The sequence below is a fragment of the Aspergillus pseudonomiae genome, assembly GCF_009193645.1.
Source record: "Aspergillus pseudonomiae strain CBS 119388 unplaced genomic scaffold BDV37scaffold_72, whole genome shotgun sequence".
Classification (NCBI taxonomy): domain Eukaryota; kingdom Fungi; phylum Ascomycota; class Eurotiomycetes; order Eurotiales; family Aspergillaceae; genus Aspergillus; species Aspergillus pseudonomiae.
In genome coordinates this window covers 62801-74824 of record NW_022476064.1, presented here as the reverse complement: position 1 = coordinate 74824, position 12024 = coordinate 62801, and the positions used below count along the sequence as shown (strand labels likewise).

At 47.3% G+C, this 12024-nt stretch overlaps 4 protein-coding genes across 4 annotated transcripts; 1 reads left to right on the top strand and 3 right to left on the bottom strand.

Moving 5' to 3' along the window:
• Positions 1–612: 612 nt before the first annotated feature.
• Positions 613–1911, bottom strand: pex20. The gene is made up of 2 exons (XM_032079764.1): positions 1629–1911; positions 613–1556 (listed from the first exon to the last, which is right to left on the bottom strand). Exons 1-2 carry the CDS (start codon positions 1740–1742, stop codon positions 750–752), a joined length of 921 nt encoding a protein of 306 aa, XP_031938169.1. The 5' UTR covers positions 1743–1911; the 3' UTR covers positions 613–749.
• Positions 1912–2071: 160 nt separating this feature from the next.
• Positions 2072–3598, top strand: sec13 (GTPase-activating protein SEC13). Its single transcript, XM_032079763.1, has 6 exons — positions 2072–2232; positions 2306–2350; positions 2425–2540; positions 2606–2636; positions 2728–3137; positions 3210–3598. Exons 1-6 carry the CDS (start codon positions 2230–2232, stop codon positions 3532–3534), a joined length of 930 nt encoding a protein of 309 aa, XP_031938168.1. The 5' UTR covers positions 2072–2229; the 3' UTR covers positions 3535–3598.
• Positions 3599–6326: 2728 nt separating this feature from the next.
• On the bottom strand, positions 6327–8277 carry BDV37DRAFT_195728 (putative MFS myo-inositol transporter). The gene is made up of 3 exons (XM_032079762.1): positions 8045–8277; positions 7667–7963; positions 6327–7562 (listed from the first exon to the last, which is right to left on the bottom strand). Exons 1-3 carry the CDS (start codon positions 8236–8238, stop codon positions 6425–6427), a joined length of 1629 nt encoding a protein of 542 aa, XP_031938167.1. The 5' UTR covers positions 8239–8277; the 3' UTR covers positions 6327–6424.
• Positions 8278–8658: 381 nt separating this feature from the next.
• BDV37DRAFT_195713 (putative AAA family ATPase GCN20) lies at positions 8659–11920 on the bottom strand. Its single transcript, XM_032079761.1, has 8 exons — positions 11655–11920; positions 10872–11597; positions 10701–10781; positions 10332–10635; positions 10100–10273; positions 9960–10046; positions 9435–9903; positions 8659–9361 (listed from the first exon to the last, which is right to left on the bottom strand). Exons 1-8 carry the CDS (start codon positions 11715–11717, stop codon positions 9010–9012), a joined length of 2256 nt encoding a protein of 751 aa, XP_031938166.1. The 5' UTR covers positions 11718–11920; the 3' UTR covers positions 8659–9009.
• Between the last annotated feature and the right edge of the window lie 104 nt (positions 11921–12024).

Here is a 12024-nt window from a genome sequence, read left to right as displayed (position 1 = left end):
TTGCTCTCGATCATCAAGGTGCGGTACTGTGCATACAACCGTCGTTGACATGTCAGTGCTCTCGTGGGAACCCCAGCAACCACAAGATATAGAAAATCAGGGGCAATGAAAGGAACAGAAAAAAAGAAAAGCCAAGGAAAGTGGGAGCCTATGCTACAGAGTATGTAACAAAAAGGCCACCGCCCTCTCCCTGTTCTATGCCATGTATATTCCACGAACAAACTTTTTCTCCTGCCGGTACACCTTCAAAAAACAAGGGCAAACAAGGACAATAAGGCTGAGCAATAAATTAAGCCCAGCGATCACCGAACATCCAACTTTCGTGAAGAGATTGGTTATCATGCTCTGTGCCTAGACCATTGATTGTGCTTGTTTGGGCTGTGTGCTTGGATGTTTCATTCGCTCCAAGAGCAGGTAGTACGGTATCTGGGGGAATGGACTTTCCATGAACAGAACCTAAGTAGTACATACCCATTTAGTCAGGTACCGTGTCTCAGATCTCGGCTCTAAGCTGCAAATAGACTGATGGATGACTTGTGTTCATTCTACTACTTACTGTTATTGTCATGATTCTTTGCCATCGTGTATGGGCTTCGCCCCTGCTGCATACGCGTTTTCCCTTCAGGATAATACTTGCCACCAGGATGTAGAGGCTGCACAGTCTGGGATCTGATTAGCAGGAACAAAGGCCGGCACAAATAGACTAAAATATACCAGCGCTCGTGCCACGCCAGCCGAAACTCTAGAGATCACGGACTGGTACTGACTTCACGGAACTCATCGCCTTCGATATGAACCTCGCGGTCTCGGATACGGCGCATCAAAGCAAGAAAGTTGCTCTCCCGAAATTTCTGGCTCTGATCGTGGCTGACATTTTCCAGTAACAGTCCTGCTGTTCGAGCAAGCTCGTCGGAGTCATTGTAACGTGCTCGAGCGTCATCCTTTTCAGTCTGAGGTATGGTGTCTGAACCAATCCTGATGGCTTCAACGTGAGGAGTAGCAGTTGTATCCGGATTAGTAGCCTCATTGGTAAGCTTTTGTGCGTGATCAGCCGTCTGTGACGCTAAATCCGCCTTGGCTTGTTCAAACGCAGCTTCAAAGGCAGACTCATCGAAAGCTTCAGTGGATGGTAGCTGGCTAGCTGTCAGGTCTTGTGCTGACGGTAAAGCACTCACTGCAGCCCCGTGTATAGGATAGCTAGGCGTAAAGAAAGGTTGGAACCCTTGAGCCAAAGGTTGGTGTTGCTGGGTAGGACTAGGTTGCGCCTGCTGGGCTAGAAAATCATTTCGCCAGCCATGTTGTGCAAGGTTCGACGCTGAGGCTGAGGCTGGGCCCGCTTGTTGATGAGCTAAAGGCGAAGAGCCGGAAATCTGTAGCCTCTCAAAGTCTGCTGCCCACTTGTGCTTCTCTACTTGGTTATGTACCGCGAAATGGGGAGGCGTAGCGAAATGGGCCGGGTGTTGTAAATCGGGAAGCGGTGCTCCTGTTATATTGGATTCGAACGCAGTGAACTCGGGATCCAGGATACCTTCGTTGGGATTTTGTGACCGAAAGCCCTACAGCGCAAACCAGATCTTAGCATTGTTGAAGGTATGATCCACACGGGATGTAGAGACTTAGAAACTTACCTGAGAATGCGACTGTCGCGAAACTAATCTGTCCTGTTGCAGTGTCCGGTCAATGGAGGCATGCTTCTGGAAGTTTTGAAGAGCATTAGACGGGCCACAGAGAGCATCACTCATGATGTCGAGATAGCACAAGCTGGGTGCTAGAAGATCTTCGATAACGATGAGACTCAATAGACAACTTAGTGCAATCAACGAAGGTTGATATAGGTGTGAATTTGGAGACAACTATAATGAGAGTCCTCTTTGGCAGGGGAGGCTGATTACAAGACTGGAAAGAAGGAAGTCGGCTTGTAAGTGATACATACAGAAGAAGGCGTGGGGTAGTCAGCCGAGTAGAGCCGAGGCCGGTCTCACGTGCCAAGGGATGTACTTTTGTACTGTGACTGAAGCGATAAGATAAGATCTGGCTGCGGCTCCTCCCACCACGAAACGGACAAGCTGGCGGTGACTTGCTGCTGTGCCCATTTGCTTGCGTGTTGATTCGACACACCACCGCCGCCCTCTTTCTCGAAACTTATAATCAGCAGCCTCAAAGGTCCAGTAAATCATATTCTACAAATATAGTTCCCTAGGATTTGCTAAGGGTATCAAATTGGACAACATGGTGCGTTCCCCCCCTTTCAATCCGTCCAGATTCTGTTCTTTCCAAACATTGACGTTCCGACCTGGAATTCTAGGCGGCTGCTCAGATTATCTCCAACTCCGGACACGATGACATGATTGTACGTGCTAAGGACAGAACTTATCTGAATTCAGCGCTATGCATTCCCCGGGCTGACCCACCTATGACACGCAGCATGACGCTGGCCTGGACTACTATGGCCGCAGATTAGCGACTTGCTCGTCGGATAAGACAATAAAGATATTCGAGATCGAAGGCGAGACGCATCGCCTGGTGGAAACCCTAAAAGGGTGAGGAACATACTCTTTGTGCTTAAACGCGCCATTACTGACATGGGAAATTACGAACGTAATAGACACGAAGGTGCAGTTTGGTGTATCGCATGGGTGTGTACCAACCTCCCCAAGTATCTCATACAGATTTGCATTCATCATAACTGAACCTCTGAATTAACAATTTTCTTTCCTCTGACTCTAGGCACACCCAAAATTTGGTACAATTCTGGCCTCCTCGTCTTATGATGGAAAGGTCCTCATCTGGCGCGAGCAACATCAGAACACAACATCCCCCGTCGCTGTAAACTCCTGGACAAAGGTCTTTGATTTCTCCCTCCACACAGCCTCGGTGAACATGGTCTCCTGGGCTCCGCACGAGAGTGGGTGCCTTCTTGCTTGCGCTTCTTCCGACGGCCATGTTAGTGTACTTGAGTTCCAGGATAATAGCTGGACTCATCAGATCTTTCACGCCCATGGAATGGGAGTGAACTCTATTAGCTGGGCCCCTGCGGCATCTCCCGGCAGCCTGATCAGCGCCAACCCTGGACCGGGTCAACAGCGGAGGTTCGTCACCGGCGGAAGCGATAATCTGCTCAAGATTTGGGATTACAAGTACGTGCAAATAACAAATTTCGCATAGCTACCTGAATGGAAATATACTAATCACGCCGTGTATCTATGCAGCCCGGAAACTAAATCCTATAATCTCGCTCAGACATTGGAAGGCCACTCTGACTGGGTCCGAGACGTTGCTTGGTCACCGAGCATACTTTCCAAGTCCTACATCGCGTCTGCCTCACAAGACAAAACTGTTCGCATCTGGACCTCGGATGCGTCGAATCCTGGTCAGTGGGCCAGCCAGCAGCTCGAATTTGATACCGTGCTCTGGAGGGTCAGCTGGAGCCCTAGCGGAAACATCCTCGCTGTGAGTGGAGGAGACAACAAGGTTAGCTTGTGGAAGGAAAATCTCAAGGGACAATGGGAGAAGGTGAAGGATATTGAGGAGTAAATTTCAAGTTTCCCCTTCTTCCTCTCCCCCCTCTCGTTGTTTCCTAATAAGGGCCCCCCCAAATTATTTTAATTCATATCATGCTATGATGAACATATTGGGCTTGCTTAGGTGATTCCCAAAAGAGTTAAGAAGGTGTGTGTGTGTGTGTGTGTGTGTGTGAGATTACAAAGTCCGAAAAAATAAACGGTCTTGTTTCTATTATGTCAATCATATCTACCCATCTTCCCAACATGATCTTACCCCCGAGAAGGATAACCCCCTCATGACCTTGAATCCAAAGACAATCAGTTTCCAGCTCACCTAGTGGCCACAGCTCACTTAGTAAACATGCTACGTCGTCGTCACTTGGCTCCGATTCGCTAATCTCAAGAAGCAACGGGAGTTGGTCACGGTCTGCGACGCATATGGCAAAGCATATACGCTGCCAACCAGGAAAGCTGCCTTGCGATACTCGAATGGGCTCAGTAAAGCCGCGCACTGGATATAGATCGTCGTCAAGTCTTTGAAACCCACGGAAGTATAAGCGGGGAGACACTGGCCCAACCATTGGGGTTGTCTTGTTGAACTCAGGTGGCCAATTCAAGGTGTTCAGGTCTGGTCTGATTTGAAAGAACTGGAAACTGCCCTGTGTTAGCATTCTTCGCCTCAATATCTTCTGCTATAATACATACCAATGGATCAGTGTCCCCTTGTATCCAGGGTGTGGTTAAATCAGCGCATGATTGCCGGTTTTCTAGCTCGGCGATTGCTTTTGGGTAGGGATGGACGCATGCTTCAGGGGAAAACTAGCTGTTTGGCATTATGCTTGACTTCAGCAAGTGCGATTAGGCCCTGTAACTTACACCAGTAACCTACCCATTTGGCGCTCAGCTCCACGTTTTCCTTGATAGTAGACAATACCTTGGGTCTTTGATCTATAGGTAGCTTCGTGTAAGAAGTGCAGTATGTGGCTCCATTAGGGCTCAGCAAATGCCACATCCAGAAATTGCGGATATGCAAAATGGCTGGTACTAGTTCTAATTTTTCAGATCAGTGAGTGGTGTTGTAATCTCAATTTTGTAAAGAGTAGACGTCCGCAACGTTGTTCGAGAAGCCGGAGAAAATGTAGCTGATCGCAACGGCGCTGATGCAAAGGCAAACTGTTTCCGCACTGAGACCCAATTGACACTATCTATCTACCATCACAGTTCAGTTGTGATGGGAGCCTGACCAGAACTTCTCTGAGACCAAACCAGCCCCTATCTCCGATGGTTGCAGCAGTATGAGCACCATTAGATAACACGATCTGAGGGAATAATCTTTCTGCATAGTTTGGTCTCATTCTCGGGAGGTTCCATGACCAGTTTTCGATGTGCTCAGGAAATACTGGTTGTCAAAGGGTCTCGAGAGATAGTCTGACAATTACCTTATACGAAACCTAGACAGTTCTAAGGACATTTCAAGCTTCTTGGTGCGTCTATATCGTTGAGCCTCGTTCCAGATGCGGTACAACATGTGGCTGATAATTACTCTTGCTTTGATAATCATAACTCGCAATGAGGTTTTGGCTGTTCGATCTCTTGGTGGGTTCTAGGTTCATTCCACTGCACTGCACTTGTCAGGGCCTTTCTTCTAGGATGCCTAGTTTATTTTGTTATTATTCTTCTTCTTCTTTTCCGAGAAAGTGCCCGCTTCGCAGATATACAAAGTAAACTTATCGTTATCTGCAATATATATCAACGCCGCTTGCCCATACATATCACATTCATGCTCATGAGAGCTGCCCTTTTCATCTCTACCTCTTAAACTTGCATCACAGTTATCACGGGGGCGACTTTGGAATATTTCTTCTTGTCCATACCACATCGACGGTTTCTGGAACAATTACTAGTGTCCCCATGATGGCCAACACACAGGAGGAAGTAAGTACTAGCCACAGTCCTGGTGTGAAATGACGATTTACTATTGACACGCTCAAATATAGCCAGCGGCATCAGTCTCGTGGTGGATAAAATATTCCAGAGAGCCGAGTTCCTGAAGTAGAATATTCATTTTCTGGAGACAAGCGAATAATATTACGAATTGTAACGACATCGAAAAGCTAGTCGTTTTCAATCCGAATCTGCTAATGCGGGCGTGGCTGATATATTCAGCATCTACGCCCTAAACTCAGAGGGGAACCATGGAATTGAACCTAAAAATGTTCAATATCGACCTCAACAGTGTCTTGTGCAGTAGTTATATGGCTCCCTACCACTTTCGCCGGTCACCCAAGGAGGGTGAAAAGTGCAACCTTTTGTCACCGGTAGCTGCTATTTCCTCTATCCGTGACACTCCCCTCTACGTAGCAACCAAATGTGACTCTAGCCAAGCTGTTATATAGGCTTCTTTGGAATGGCGTGCTATTTTATCCAAAATTTCCCTTCAAGATGAACTTTTTGGCTTTATGCGTTGCATGTTGAATCGCTTCATGTGGGAGGGTATCCGCACCAATGCGGACTACTTTCAATGTTTACGAGTAGGGGAGATGATCCCGCCAAGGCTATCCATATCTATAGAGCTGTTCATCTGAGCCGTGCGCCTCCTTCAGAGTGGTAATGGAGCCGTAGACCCTGGAGGCACCTAGATTTCTGGCCGAAAGTCTTTTAGTCGACGGGGAAAATTTCCGGCACAAACTGTCATTCTAGAGGACCACCAAAATGGGTGAGAGATTTGGTGACAAACTCTATGACTGTATCCGTGAAAGTCCCCTGCGGGTGAGTAAATATCGGTAGAGCAAGTTCGGGTTGCTCCTCCTACCTCTACCTATCAATAAAAACATATACACGTGTAGGATTTCTTTATTTCTTTCTGTTTCTGTTTCTGTTTCTGTTCTTTTCTTTCCTTTTTTTTTTAAAAAAAATTCTTTTTAGGAGTTGTTGCGGGTCCTCACCAGACTTTCCTTGACACCCCAGCCATCTGCGAGGAGTTCCTTGACCTCTTCTAAACCGAGCCCACTCATTTCAGGATAGATCATCCACACACCAAACCAGCTAACTGCACAGACGACCGCATATGTCGCAAAGGTCCACGCTGGGGACAACAGTTCCATCATGGGAAGAAAAGTAAGCCCAACAATGAAGTTTGAGGTCCAGTTCGTTGCTGTAGCGAATGCAGACCCGAGAGACCGTACGCTTAAAGGAAACAGCTCGGACTGCTGCCAGGGTACATTGCCAAGCCCGAAGGCGTAAGAAGCGGTGTAAACCGTTAAACACAAAAGTATGGTGATAGGGAGCGTTGGGTCACCCGTCACGGTGTCACTAGACCCTGCACGGGTCTGTGGATAAGAGGACAAATCTGATGATACCAAAGAGAAAGTTATTGCGCAAACGATGAGAGATAGTGTCATAATAGGTATGGAATAGAGGAGGATTCGGCGTCGGCCGATTCTATCGATGTAGGTAAATGCAAGCAATGTAAAAAGAAAGTTAGTCGTGGCCACTGACAGCGACGTGAGCGTCGGCGATGAAAAGGAGAGAGATGAAAATATGAGGCCGGAGAAGTACATAAGGCTGTTGAAACCGCAAAGCTGCTGCGAACCTTGCAGCATCATTGCTATTATCAAAGCTCTTCTATTGCCACCAATGTAGAAGAGGTCTTTGGTGCGCTGCGAGATGTAGTGAAACCATTGTTGGTCGGCCCCAGAAGAACTATCAGGATGGCCCAACCTTTCTTCCGCTACCTCCTGTTGTATTTCCCGTAAAATTTGTTTAGCAATGTAGTTACTGTCTGGATGACCCTGGTAGATCTTCCCCAGGACAGTTATAGCAGTTGTTTCGAATCCTGCTTGTGCCAGCCATCGGGGCGTTTCAGGTAGAGCGGTGAGGATAACAAGCTGGAAGAGTGCGGGAAGTATTCCAAGGCCAACGATCCAGCGCCATCCTCCATCAATCGAGGAAAAGAGCCAACCCACGATGTATGCTACAACTTGACCACCTGTGATGAACAAGGAGAGGATCGTCACCAGTCTGCCCCTCATATTGGATGGTGCCAATTCGGAGATGTATCTGATGAAACAATCAGCTAGTAATTATAAATCTTTCTAACCAAACAGCTTGCGCATTCTCGATCGACTTCGGCTAGGGTTATTGTGTACTAGATGTCGACCTACATTGGAGTGACCAAGCTCGCGCCGCCGACAGCTAATCCCACAATACTTCTACCAGCAATCATACTCCATACTTCATTGGAGATTGCCTGCACAAAAGCTCCTAGAGCGAACAGCGCATCTGCAATGAATATAACCTTTCGGCGACCGAACCTGTCGGCCAGAATCCCAGCAAGGGGACTCGCTACCAAAGCAAACAAGCTTGTGCAAGATGTAATCAGGCTCTTGTCTAGTGTTGTAAGATCGCGGTTGGAGAGATCCGTGCCGATTGATACAAGCGTTGAGGAAATCACCCCTGTGCTTCACGATTACAGTTGTCAGTAAGTGAATTGTAGCACTAGAACCATTTGCCTTTGAGAAGTGAAAGTGGCCACGCTGTACTCATAACCAAACAATAGCCCACTAAGACCAGCAGAGAATGTCAATGCCCATATAAATCGAGTGCCCGAGCAGTTTGACTCCCTATCAATGTGCCTATCCTCTTCATTGTCGGGGAGGTCGTGAGTAGTGTGTCCGTAAAAACTAAGTAGAGGAGCATTATGGTCCAATGTATCGCTTTCATGTCTAGTGCCCATGTTTAAGAAGAGTACTCCTGGTATTGAATAAATTCACCAGTACCATCCCGGGTAAACACGTTGACGATGTGGTTGGAAATGGAGAAGCATCGGGGACTACGGAAGAAGTTTAGCTTGGCGTATCCTGGGACCCACTCTCAAGCGTTTGATTCCTGAGGCAAACACACCTTCATGTTGAGGTACTTCGGGTGTAAATTCATCAAAGCTCGATAATAGGTCGCAGAACATCGCTGATCAAATCTGCTTAGCCTTAGCATCTCGTGAATTTGACAACCCTCTGCTATCATTCTCCATCTAAGCCATAGGACTCATGGCTAGTCAATGCTATAATGGAGGGCCAACCGACAAGCTATACTGAATGGCAGGAAATACCACTATTACTTAGTTAACTTGCTTAGCCACTACCTTTATATAGCTGTGCGCTAAGGCAATTGTAATATTATTCATCATCTCTCCGAAAGTTAGTTACAGATAAAAGCCATGCGATGGCTCTTCTAGAACAAAGTGCCCAGACAAGCATGGAACAATCGGAGACGGTCTTGCATATGGTTCTCCAACAGAATAATGAGTACTCTGGAGGATTTTCAGGGGGAGCACAAACCCCTGTAAGCGGATACACATAGTAACCTTCCATTCCTCTTATGTAGCGACAGATACTAGTAGGTGTTGATTCACAGACCTGCAGGTGAAGTAGAGGAAGGGAATATATAGGCTCACTCCACAATAGTATAACTTGTGATTTCAACCCGCTAGGTTTCAAATGATCCCTATTTAGTGGGCAACTGCTACACCTGCTTCATTGGCTTGCGAACTGATCATCTTCTTGTAGGCGTTGACAGTGCCGTCGAACTTGGTTACTGTTCCCTTGTCGCACACCCAAAGACTAGTGCAGACGTTCTGCAACATTGTCACATCGTGGGATACCATCACGACACCACCTTCGAACCTCTGCAATGCCTCAGACAATGCATCCATACCTTCAATATCCAAGTGGTTGGAAGGCTCGTCAAGGACCAAAATGTGTGGGTTTGTCAACGACAAACAAGCAAATGCGACACGAGATTTTTGTCCTCCAGATAGGAGCTCCATCTTTTGAAGCCCAGTCATTCCAGTGATTCCAAATCTGATAAAGGTAGGAATCGCAAGTCAGTAATCGAGCACCACAACACGTGAACTTAACAGAGGGTTCAACGTACGCTCCCAGATGCCTGCGGTATTCCTCATCTGTCTTTCCAGGGTATGTCTTCGCCATGAAGCTTACCGCACTAGTCGTCAGGTCCAGAGCATCAACATGATGTTGGGCAAAGTATCCAATACGTAAGCGAGCATGTTGCGAAAGAAGGCCAGAAGTGGGCTCAAGCTGGCCAGTTAGCAGCTTCAAAACTGTGGTTTTACCAGCACCGTTTGGTCCAACAATTCCTATCCGAGAGTCAAGTTGCACATCGAGATCAACATTTCTTAGAAGGGGTTTATCCTTGGAATAACCGAAGGCAATCTCGGACATCTGTACAATGGGGGGAGAAAGCTTCTCGACGTCTGGAAATTTGAAATGCACAACATAATCGCTCTCTGGGGCTTCCAAGACTGGCATCCTCTCGAGCTTCTTGATCCGGGATTGCGCCTCAGATGACTTGGCTGCATTGTATCTAAATTTATCGATGAATGCTAGATCACGATCAGCCTTATTTAGCAGGACATACTCCATAGGGTCGGTCACCAACCTTGCAGATGTGCTCTTTCTGCCATTTGTTTTTCATATTCGCGCTTCGCATTCTTCTTCCGTTCCTCCTTGGTAGCATAGAACGAGTCTACAGTATATTAGCTAACGTCACTTGAGCGACCATATCGCCAATAGACCCACCAAAGTTGGCCCCCTTATAGTAATCCAGCCTTTCAGAGTGTTGATGCACAATGTCGGTGGCAACCTCGTTTAAGAAAGCCCGGTCGTGCGAGACCACGAGAACAGTACTAGGGTATCCCTGGAGGTAGTTGGATAAGAATGTGATGGACGGAACGTCCAGCATGTTGGAGGGCTCTGTATCATTTTAGACTCCTACTCCTTCACAATGGGTGGGGTAGCAATAAGAGCTTACCATCTAGAAGAAGTAAGTCTGGCTCGCAGAATAGAGCTCGCGCTAGAGCTAATCTCATTCTCCAACCACCAGAAAAGGTTTTTGTTGCAAACTGTTGTCTTTCGGGTGAAAATCCAAGACCAGCCAAGATACTAGCAGCTCGCGATTCGGCTTTGTCTGATTCCATTTCTGAAAGTTTGGAATGGATATCACTTAAGGTTATGTCTAAACCCTCCCTTTCGTGATCAAGCCTGGCAGCATCTGTAGATGTGTCTGCCATCGAGGATCGTTCCGCTTCTAGAGCAGTCAATTGTTTCGTAATTCTCTGCAAACTAGGTCAGAGGGACGGACGTGTTGAGGACAAAGGTTATCAAGACAAGCAATACTGACATCTTGATCTGCGAGAAGACGCTTTCGCCATACATCTGCGTCCAGAACCGCTTGCAGAGCAGGAGTGTCGTCACCCATGATCTAGTTAAAATCGTCAGAATGGTACAGCAAATCGAATCAAAGAATGATGATAAACGGAGGGGGCGAGGAAAAATGATGTTGAATGCATACCTCCTGTTCAACGTGCAAAATCGATATATGGCTTGGGATTGCGACTTCTCTACGGCTCAAGGCCCGCAGAAGAGTAGACTTTCCTATACCATTCTGACCAACAAGACCGTACCGTCGACCGTACGCCAGGGTAAGAGAAGCATCGGTCAAGATTCGATGACCACCAACAGAGGTATCAATGCTATCGATCTTAATGTCCTTGCTCTTTGCTGCAGAATCTGAGCCAAGCTGGAGCGGGTTAACAGCCATGAAAAACTCCTCATAAGACATGGTGCTATCTGGCTGGTCGAGGAGACGGGACGATTCGTATTGCACCATCTTCATTTGCTTCTTCTCCTGCTTGGCACGGATCTTTCGCTCTGCCTTTTCAAGCTTCTTGCGGTCTACACGGGACTCTACTTTCCTGCTGTTGGCAGATTCCAGGTCGACATTTCCACCAGCAAGTCCCAAAGTTGAGGACATGTTTCTCTGGGACCCAACATTGATGGCCTGATCTAACTTCTTAGCAGTGAATGGCATTTGCCTCCGCTCCGCATCGACACCGTCCGCAGAACTCAAAGAAGAAATGAACTTTTCCACTAAGTTTCGAATAGCTTTTTCATTTTTGTCGGAGAAGTCTCCGGATGCAGAAACCAGAAGCTCAGTGACCATGTCAGCGGCTTCCGCCAATGGTGACGGGGCATTTGCGTCCTCGACATATGCCCTTGAAGCATGTGTCAGATAGCCCTATGATTCATTAGTCCACCATGTTCAGCGTGTATCATAATTCGATTAGAATAATACCACAGAGTATTCCGAGATCACATGGTCGAGACCTGGAATCTGTGACTGGAGTTCTGCCTCCATCTTGGTATCACTAATATCGAAGAGCAAAGCTCCTGGAAGGTGAGGAAGAGATCTAGAGTATAGAGTAGGAAAAGGAACACTAGTTGAGCTGTAGCACCGAGCGATTATGTGACCCTATAGAATATCATAGAGTGTCTTCTCTTTCTTTTTTTCTTTTTTTTCGGCTCTGGCTGAAGTGACTTTGGCGGAGGGGCGGAGTGGAGCCGACGCCGTTCTGGATTGGTTGATCTTTCACAGAAGTCTCCCCGCTCCCGCCTCCATAGAGGTCACTCCGGGCGGACTGGATGCCTATACCAAGTGTCGGGTT

Bases quoted from the DNA above. Each gene is read 5' to 3' on its own strand.
- BDV37DRAFT_195728 (XM_032079762.1), bottom strand. From the start codon at position 8,238: ATGGGCACTAGACATGAAAGCGATACATTGGACCATAATGCTCCTCTA. The intron at 7,964-8,044 runs GTACAGCGTGGC...GTAATCGTGAAG, and splicing joins GGGCTATTGTTTGGTTATGA to CACAGGGGTGATTTCCTCAA. The intron at 7,563-7,666 runs GTAGGTCGACAT...TTGTTTCATCAG, and splicing joins GCGAGCTTGGTCACTCCAAT to ATACATCTCCGAATTGGCAC.
- pex20 (XM_032079764.1), bottom strand. From the start codon at position 1,742: ATGAGTGATGCTCTCTGTGGCCCGTCTAATGCTCTTCAAAACTTCCAG. The intron at 1,557-1,628 runs GTAAGTTTCTAA...TTTGCGCTGTAG, and splicing joins CGCGACAGTCGCATTCTCAG to GGCTTTCGGTCACAAAATCC.
- sec13 (XM_032079763.1), top strand. The intron at 2,541-2,605 runs GTGAGGAACATA...CGAACGTAATAG, and splicing joins CTGGTGGAAACCCTAAAAGG to ACACGAAGGTGCAGTTTGGT. The intron at 2,637-2,727 runs GTGTGTACCAAC...CTCTGACTCTAG, and splicing joins CAGTTTGGTGTATCGCATGG to GCACACCCAAAATTTGGTAC.
- BDV37DRAFT_195713 (XM_032079761.1), bottom strand. From the start codon at position 11,717: ATGGAGGCAGAACTCCAGTCACAGATTCCAGGTCTCGACCATGTGATC. The intron at 10,636-10,700 runs GTCAGTATTGCT...CCTAGTTTGCAG, and splicing joins GTCTTCTCGCAGATCAAGAT to AGAATTACGAAACAATTGAC. The intron at 10,047-10,099 runs GTGGGTCTATTG...AATATACTGTAG, and splicing joins CTATAAGGGGGCCAACTTTG to ACTCGTTCTATGCTACCAAG.